The sequence below is a fragment of the Ascaphus truei genome, chromosome 5 (genome assembly GCF_040206685.1).
Source record: "Ascaphus truei isolate aAscTru1 chromosome 5, aAscTru1.hap1, whole genome shotgun sequence".
NCBI classification, from domain to species: domain Eukaryota; kingdom Metazoa; phylum Chordata; class Amphibia; order Anura; family Ascaphidae; genus Ascaphus; species Ascaphus truei.
In genome coordinates this window covers 171198832-171208501 of record NC_134487.1, presented here as the reverse complement: position 1 = coordinate 171208501, position 9670 = coordinate 171198832, and the positions used below count along the sequence as shown (strand labels likewise).

General features: G+C 43.8%; 1 protein-coding gene across 5 annotated transcripts in view; it reads left to right on the top strand.

Annotated features, from left to right (window-relative positions):
- Positions 1-9670, top strand: part of FGFR1 (fibroblast growth factor receptor 1) — a 94586-nt gene that overhangs the window by 80274 nt on the left and 4642 nt on the right. For 2 of the 5 annotated variants that reach the window (XM_075601254.1, XM_075601249.1), the window contains 5 exons: positions 3729-3932; positions 7165-7309; positions 7524-7645; positions 8248-8358; positions 9070-9260. In XM_075601254.1, the coding sequence (XP_075457369.1) occupies positions 3729-3932; positions 7165-7309; positions 7524-7645; positions 8248-8358; positions 9070-9260 (773 nt within the window). Of the gene's footprint in view, positions 1-543; positions 689-3728; positions 3933-7163; positions 7310-7523; positions 7646-8247; positions 8359-9069; positions 9261-9670 lie in introns of all 5 variants that reach the window. The other 3 variants (XM_075601253.1, XM_075601251.1, XM_075601252.1) reach the window with 3 other exon arrangements.

The window sequence follows — 9670 nt, the reverse complement described above, 5'->3', positions numbered from 1 at the left end:
TTTTTAAAAAAAAAAAAAATTTACTCGACTTTTGGCTCAAGTTTACTAAATAATGTTGGGCCTTAGGTGGCATTAGGGTCCATTTTCTTGAATATGCCTTAAATTGACTTAAGTATTCACTGAAAATAGGCCTTTAGTTGACGCAAGTCTTCACTGGAATAGGCCCCCAGTTGGGCTTGCTTTTTGCCCCAGTTGCTTCTTGATTCCTTGATTCCTCGCCTCTTTCTCTTGCTTCCCCTCGAAACTAAACAAGGCTCTCATAACCGGGTCTCATTTTTCCATGTTGTCCATCTCCAGCATGTTCCGATGGGCAGGAGGTCTCGATTTTTGGTGACGGGTTTAACCAAGATGGCTTCTCCTTAGGTAAACTTTGATAGGGAAGTCCTTCTTCAATTTTCTAACCAGGTTTATTTCAGTGGTTTTTCTCTCTATATTCCTGGCTCCCCTGGTTCCAGGCATCTCTCCACTCCTCTCCTTCCTGGTTCTCACAGCATTTCGCTTGTCCGTTTTTGCCCCCCTCCCCCCCGATGCTCTTCTCTGTAGACGGCAGGAGTCAACACTACGGACAAGGAGATGGAGGTTCTCCACCTGAGGAATGTTACTTTTGAGGATGCTGGCCAGTATACCTGCTTGGCCGCTAATTCCATTGGGCTCTCCCATCATTCTGCATGGTTGACCGTTCTTGAAGGTATATACGGTTCTGTACTTTCCTATCTGACTATTTTCCTATGTGTAGCATGCATTTCCGACAAAAAGGATTCCAGCCGTAAAATCGCCAGCAAACTAACAGTGCAAAATAAATTATTTTGTCCACATGCCATAGGCCACCAAATGTATTTGTTGGTGGGAGGAGAGTAGAAATTGTTGTTTTTATACTAATTACACACTTCATTGTGAAATCCTCCTGCAGTTTTTCAGTTTTGAACAAATGTCAATCTAAAGACCTTTTTTTGCAGGGCCCTATTAAGGTTAAAATCCCACCCCAAGTCAGATATTCTATTTATTATTAAAAAAAAATGACCTTATACCAGTGGTTCCCAATTCCAGTCCTCTAGCACCCCCAACAGGTCAGGTTTTAAGGATATCCCTGCTTCAGCACAGGTGGCTCAATAAAAATCACTGAGTGAGCCAACTGTGCTGAAGCAGAGAGATCCTTAAAATCTGACCTGTTGGGGGTTCTTGAGGACTGGAGTTGGGAACAACTACCGTACCCGATCCAGAGGTACGTGGGAACTGAATCATGGCACGCAAAGCCCCCGGGGACCTGCGATATTTGCCCCTTTTAATGTATTTGTTTATTTATTTTACTTTTGCCAATACTTGCAAGGAAAAAAAACCTACCGTCTGTGGGGCACCCAATGGAAAGCTGCGATGTCGCCTCATGATGAGGTCACAACTTTCTGTTTCCTGCCAGAGTTAGGCTGAGCCCCGTGATTATCGTGTTTCTCCTGGACACATTCTTTATCCTAGCTGAGCAGGGGTTGTGACTTTACGACATATCATTCAGCTCAGACAGCGTAATATTTAATTGCACAATAATTAAAATGGAATTATCAGAGCAATATATCTCTCAGCAGCCAAATGAAGGATTTCAGGGTTTAATTCCCAATTTAATATGTTCTGACGATTATTTAATTGCTTGACACAGGTAAGAATATTAAATCCTCCAAATCCCATTTGGCAACACACACAGAGTTTTCAATAAAGTTAAAGTGTAAACACACAGCCATATAAAAGTTATCCAGGTATGTGTACCCATACGCTTTGTGTATGTATACATAAATATATGAAGGTATACACGCATATTTCAAATATATATGCAAAGATATGCAGATACACAGGGCTCAGAAAATACAGGCTCCCCCACTGGGATCATACAGCGCCCCCCCCCCCCCCCTGTGATCATACAGGCCCCCTCTGTGATTGTGATCATACTGGCACCCCCCCCTTGTGATCCTACAGGCCCACCCCTGTGATCCTACAGGCCCCCCCCCCCTGTGATCATGCAGCCCCCCCCCTCAACCTCCCCGTGATCATACAGGCCCCTCCTGTGATCATACAAGCCCCCCCATGATCATACAGGCCCCCCCCATGATCATCAGCCCCCCCCCCCCCCCCCGTGATCATACAGGCCCCCCCGTGATCATACAGGCCCCCCTGTGATCATACAGGTGCACTCTTCCCCTCACACCCCTGGAATTATACAGGCCCACCCCCCCCCCCTGGTGATTACACGCATCCTACCTTCTCCCAATCAACCTGCCCCACACCCAGTCGTCATATAAACCCCCACTTCTTGCACCTAGTGAATAATGAAACATGTCGGACAGGCGTGCAATATCTGGGCTCCAGTTTTAATTCCTATTTTAATATGGGAAGATTCCTTGCTGCTCTCTGAGGTGAGAACGCTACCAAACTCCCACTATAGTATAAGGTATTTCCCAGGGAGTTCACAGCGGCTGCTTTATTTAATGGGCCCAACAAAAAATTTTGTGCCTGGGCTTTTTGTCTGGGATTGGCGGATTTTTCAGTGGCGTGGAGGTTCAGGATATCACTTTAAATTTGCACCAAGGCTGGGTCCTTTTTGAGTATGAAATGCATGGGGGGGTATTTCAGTTCATACAAATACAGTTGTTCCTTGATTTTAAAGCCAAATTCGATTTATTTCTTTTTTTCTCCGTGTTTGTGAAACGAGGATAAGTAATAAAATTAATTGTTTTTTACTTCGACACTTCATCACTATTGTGTGTGTGTGTGTGTGTGTGTATAAACTGTATGTATATATATATATATATATATATATATATATATATATATATACACACACATATATACTGTACATATATACTGTACATATATACATACACACACACACACACACACCAAGGCTGTTCGACTCTTAACCTTCCAAACGACCTTTAACGTTTGGATTTCGAACCCGCTAACGTACTGTAGAACAATAGTTAACCTTTTTTGTGTGTAAATTAAAATGTCTAATTATGGTGCATTTCACCAAATAAGAGTGATCTGGATTTGGCTTCATAATGATAGGAACTCTGGAAGTTCAATGGGTTTTATTTTGTGACTTTTCTCTGCTTCCTTTCAACCTACAGTGCATGGGAATATGGCATTTCACCGGGGATGTCCCTACTAATGCCATATGTATATCCTTTTTATTACCCTTCCTGATAATTGCCAATGTTTAAAAGTTTTTAAGGGTGAAAACTGTTTTGGGGGGAGGAGGGGGAGCAATTGTCTAAAATGTTATTTGAACAACTTTTTCAGTATAAATACTTTTTATTTTTGTGTTATTAATTATTTCTAAATGGTTGGGGCGGGAATGTATTCTGGTCTTTTTTTTTTTTTTTTTTTTTTGTAAGGTTATCATTTATTTTTTATTTTGTGGTTCTGTGCTGCTGTAGAAGCCTGATATAATATTATTAAAGATAGAATATGTTAATTAAAAGTGTAATAACGACAACAATTATTAATCAGCAATACATAAATTATTTACTTAAATGCTTATAGTTTTTGAATTTCCAACTATTTTTCTATTGTCCCTACAATAGGAAGTGTTTTAAAACCCTAAAACCTTTTTGGAAAATTGAACATTCTGTAATTTAACATAAATGTTAATTTACCAGTTCCCAGATCAGACACTAATAGAGATGTGTACATGCACATATATTGTTATAATAATGATAAACCTCTTGTGTATATGAACCCAGCTATGGATGATAAGCCTGGACTGATGACATCCCCGTTACACCTGGAGATTATAATATACTGTACGGGGGCTAGCTTTGTCGTGTGCATGGTGGTGACCATCGTTATCTTTAAGATGAAGCACCCCTCCAAGAAGTCTGACCTCAATAGCCAGCTGGCCGTCCACAAGCTGGCCAAGAGCATCCCGCTGCGCAGACAGGTAACAGAAAGTATATAGGGGGTTTACAGACACTATACCCGTCCTGCAGGAGAGGAGAGGTGTGGGGGGGCTGGTGGGTTGGGTAGTGTGAGAGGAAATGGGTGCATCCATAGTTGCGTGTGTGTGTGTGTGTGTGTGTGTGTTTATATACAATGATTATTTTTTAAATATTATAACACGGGTGTGAGGGGATTGATCTTTGGTGGCCGGTCTTTTTTGGGGAGGTTAATTGGGACAATGGTGGGGGTGGAGCACCATTACCGGCAGGGGTTTAGGGACACGCACTCGGTGTATACATGACAGTGCCTTTTTATATACCCCAGGCTATGTCCGTAACATCAGCAAGACACATGTACCTACTAGTACTCTAGTGAAGTAGTTCAGCTTAGTAGGCAGGGACACCTTAAACTGCCACGGGCTTACTTTGCGTGTGTATTACCAACCTCTTTGTCAGGTTCTGCATACATAGTCCCACGGTTACAGAGGCCCCGCGCTCTTTCCCACAGCAATGAAACCGATTGCCAGGGGGGAGCGCTCGGCCTCTGTCTCTTACCTTGTCTGGTGGTATCTCCTTCTGCAGCGTCTCGTTTTTATGGTGCCGCAACGTGACACGGCGCTGCGTTGCCATGACAAAGTGACGCCACACGGCAGAACATTGCCATAGCAACATAGCACCACAATGTCATGATGCTGCGTTGGAGGTGGAGATGCCGCGCCGGACAAGGTGAGAGGCCCCACAAAAGCCCCCTGCATCGATCCCTGGAAAAGTCCCAGTCGGCCCCCGCCAAATGACAACGTGGCTATGTCAGTGCTCGTTTTCCGGGGGGGGAATCCCGTCCTATGGAGCGGAAGGAAGCCTCCTCTTCCGTTTCCGGGTTAAGGGGCACCACAATCACGTGACCGCTTATTGCCAGTGGAGCTGCGGCCCCTCCGGTGCTCAAGGGGTTAATACTTTTGCGTTCTTAGCCATTTAGCCATCTCTCTTAGACGCTCCGCCTGCTCAGGCCCCAACTCTTGTTTAACACACAGTGACGGTATATGAGCCTCCTAGCCTGCCCATCTGCTGTAAACCTATAAGTAAAACTATACTGCCTCTGTTGGGAGGCTATTGCATGAATCCACCACCCTTTCCGTGAAGAAGTTCTCCCTCACATTTCCCCTTTGCCTGCCCCCCTTCAGGTTCAGAGTGAGACCTCTTGTTCTAGCACTTCTCTTTCTCTGAAATATGCTTCCCTCCTGTACTTCACTGAAACCCTTTGTATATGTGGACGTTTCTATCATTCCTTCTCTCTTCCAAGCTGTACATATTAAGGTCCATTCAGTCCTTCTCAATCCGTTTTATGATGTAGACCAGGGGTGCACAAACTTTTCAGTTCGCACTCCCCTGTATGTGCTGCCCCTGCTCCCGCCCCGCTCCTTACCTGCTCTCGGGCTTCGGCGGCACCAAATTACGCTGTGTTGTCATGGCGACGTGTAGCCGAAGAGCCTGCTGAGAGCAGGTAAGAGAAGTTGCAGAGGCCTCACGCCTCCCCTGGCATTTAATTTAAATGTATTGGGGAAGAGCGCGGGGCCTTTGCAACTGCTGCGCCCCGCTCCCCCCCTTTAGAAAATCCCACGAGCCCCCCAGTTTGCACAACCCTGATTTAGACCATGCACCATTTTAGTAGCCCTTCTTTGCACAGTCTCTAATTCATGTCCCTCTGGATATAGGGTCTCAAGACCTGAACACAGTGATCTAGGTGAGGTATCACCAATGATCTATAGTGGGATCACCACCTCTTTTTGCTGCTAATACCTCTCCCTATACACCCTAACATCCTGCTGGCTTTATCCATTGCTTGTATGCTTTTATGTCAGCTGAAATAATGACTCCCAAGTCCCCTTCCTATGTAGTAGTTGACATAGTGCCATTATAACTGTGTTCTGCTTTGTGATTTGTTTTTTTTTTACCAAAGTGCATGGTTTTGCACATATTGGCATTGCATTGTAGTTGCCACACTCTTGACCATTCCTCTAATCGACCTAAATAATGTTTACTTTTGTTTACCCCCTCTGGAGTGTGAACCCTGTTTCAGATTTTGTGTTATCTGCCAAAAGGCAAACTTTGTGTAATGTCAGTGATAAATATATTAAAGAGCACAGGTCCCCGTACAGATCCCCGAGGTACTCGACTTGTAACCTTGTAACTTGTAACCTTTCCCTCCTCTGAATTTGCTACGTTTGCCCCAACTCTGTCATTTATCCATTCAGACAACTTAGGTTGATAAAGAAGGTGGTGGTTGAAGGATAAATTACAACGCTCGTGATTGGATTCTACGTGGGATAGCGTCAAAAGCCTTACTATACTCTAGATAAGCTGCGTCTACCGCTCCGCCCTGATTTATTACCTTGGTCAACCAGTCAAAAAACTATTGAATTTATATGACCCAATCTCTAACTCCCCCCCCCCCCCCCCCCCAAGTAAATCCATACTGCCTGGGATACTGTGAGGTGCTGGACTTTAGATATTCAAGAATTCTTTTAACCGTGTTTTGATTCATTTCACCACTATTGATGTTGAGCTCACTGGCCTGTAGTTTTCTCTCTCTACACGGTCTCCTTTTAAGTAGGATTACATTTGCACTCATCCCATCATCTGGAACTACACCCATTAATAGTGATTGATTAAATATTTCTGTGAATTGTGTTACCAGCACCTCAACTAAGCTCTTGTAATATCCTTGGATGTATCCCATCTGGCCCTACTGACTTGTTCACTTTCAGTTTCGAAAGTTCTATTAGGACTTTCTCCTCTGTAAATGGACTTGTACCCACCACCTTTCCATCTTTCTTTCTGTTCCCGAACTATGGTCTCCTCGCCTTCACAAGCAGCTGTGAAGACTGAGCAAACATAATTATTAAGTTGGTCTGCAATATCTCAGGGGAAAGTAGATGCGCCCCTCCCATGTTTGAGCTCACTATGTTTACAAAATGACTTTAAATGCTTCTAGGTGTCGTATTTTGTTTAAAAAAAAAAAAAAATAAGACACCACCCATTAGAACATGATCCTATTAATACACTTTGTTCCTAGTAGGGAGCTGCTCTTGTGTGTTAGGTCTATCGGGCCTCCGTAGTTCAACTACCTATTATATTAATATTCAGTGAGCCACATCCCTCCTCCTCCATAGGTTTTAAGTTAATGCTGTGATGCTACCATAGTCATAAGGTAATCCGCCATCTTTGTTTTTCCCGGAGCAGGTGTCGGCTGACTCAAACTCATCGATGAACTCAGGGGTAATATTGGTAAGACCCTCCCGTCTCTCCTCGAGTGGGTCGCCTATGCTGGCCGGAGTCTCTGAGTATGAGTTGCCTGAGGACCCCCGGTGGGAGCTGGTGAGGGACAGGTGAGGGAATCTTATCCTATTATACCAAGCCATCTCTCAGACTGACACCTTAACCACTACATCACAATTCCATCAAGACTGCACCGTAACCAGTACAGCACGCCTTTTCCATAGCTGACACTTTGAACACTACACCAGACTGACATTGTAAGCACTGCACCGGGTCTCCTCCCAGACTGACACCTTAACCACTGCAACATGCCTCTCTCCGCAGGTTGATCATGGGAAAGCCGCTTGGGGAAGGCTGCTTCGGTCAGGTAGTCATGGCAGAGGCCATTGGCCTAGACAAGGAGAAGCCAAGCAGAATCACCAAAGTTGCTGTGAAGATGCTAAAATGTGAGTTGCTTTCATGAGAACTCAGGATGTTCTATAAAGAGAAGACACCTTGTGTCTTTTTTTTTCTTAATTCACCTTACCCCCCTCTGCTGTCCCATGCATGCACCACTTTCTCAAAGAAGGTTATCTGCAGGTTGTGATACTCTTTTATGGACCAACGTAAGTGCTCTTTTTATATGTAGTTTGCAGTTTCTGAGAATTCACAGGCACAGAGAAATGAGATGGAAATCCCATTTTCTCTCTTTGTCCCTCTAGTACAAACAAATGGGTATTGAAGCCCTATCAGTTGGGAGTAGGGTAAAACTTTCAATGAATCAGTTTCCATCAGTCCCTATAACGCTCTTTGCTCTCCTTCTTAAAAACTGATCGGGAGAGACCAAAAGACCTTGACACGAGGGCCCATGGGAAGGAAAGAGGAAGAAAAGGGGTGTGATGGTAGGAGGTAGAAAGGAAAGGATAGTAGGGTAAGGGTGACTATATGAGAGGAGGGCGTGTATATATTCGAGAAAAGGGGGGAAATGGGGGGAAACTGGAGAGGTTAATTATCCGAATGAATTTCACCTAATTTGAATGATATCTTTATTCTTTATATCTTTATTCAGCTGACGCCAATGAGAAGGATCTCTCTGACCTCATTTCAGAGATGGAAATGATGAAAATGATCGGAAAACACAAAAATATAATTAATTTACTTGGGGCCTGCACCCAGGATGGTAAGTGGCCCTTTAAGTTTTAAAATGATGAACTAGGCAAAATGCGCCATTTCTGATCTAATTATCTCACCTCAATAGAGGTGCCTTACTCACGGAACTTTCACAAAGGGAGAGTTATGATTGTCCGAGGTTCTTGTCATGGACAGTATCCTGCCCCCCTCCGCTTTTGGAATGTTCCATTAATCCACAATTGACAACTTCATTAGCAAACGCACACATATTTATCCTTGGACATTCATGAAAACGAGAGGTAACTCTCAATGTAATACTTCCTGGTAAAACATTTTATAAATAAATCAAAATAAAAAAATATATATATCACGTTACTGGATAAGAGGGCACATCAAGAATGTTGACCAATAAATGTAGATAAAACCTCAGTGTATAGGGCGGAGCCTCCATCGTATATACTATTTATACAATAGGATTTTGCTACAGTCAGTATCTCCATTTATAGAAGCAGCCTCCATCGTATAGCCCAATAATACAATAGGACTTATCTATGGCCTGTATCTCCGTTTATACAAAGGAGCCTCCATCATACAGTATATTGCATTGTACAATAGGACTTTTCTATGGTCGGTGTCCCTCTGATTAGCAGTAGAATGTTCAGAGGAGTTTATGGTGTGGAATCAGATTTATATACACTGTAGCCCTGCAGCCTCCTCACCTACAGCAACGTATATGAAGGCTTCGTATCTCTTCTGTCAGGTCCTCTCTATGTAATCGTGGAGTATGCCTCCAAGGGGAACCTTCGCGAGTACTTACGGGCGAGACGTCCCCCTGGCATGGAGTACTGCTACAACCCCATCTGTGCTCCCGACGAGCAGCTCTGCTTCAAGGACCTTGTCTCTTGCTCCTATCAGGTGGCCCGTGGCATGGAATACCTTGCCTCTAAAAAGGTAATCCGTCTTGCCACGCTACTGTGTGAAATACGGCGACGTTGCGGACACATCGTAAAGCTCCACCTTGCAGCGCTCCGTGTGTTACCGCGCCTCTGCAGGTGCCTCGCTCATGACTGGCTAATTTTATCCCATAAGTCAAACATGCACTGGCACCTCTCTTATGGGATAAGAGGTTGTTTCATGAATGGCATTCTTATCACTTTATACGGACAGTGGCATCATCCTCTTATGGCACACAATTATTATACCTTATTTATATATAGTTAATATATAAATATATATATATATATATATTTATATTATCTATCACTGCTGAGTGCCTTTGTCTCTTTACCTTTCAGGTATTATATGCTGTGTATTTTTATGATCTTGGCACCAGCTATTACTACTCCACCACTGGAGTGCAG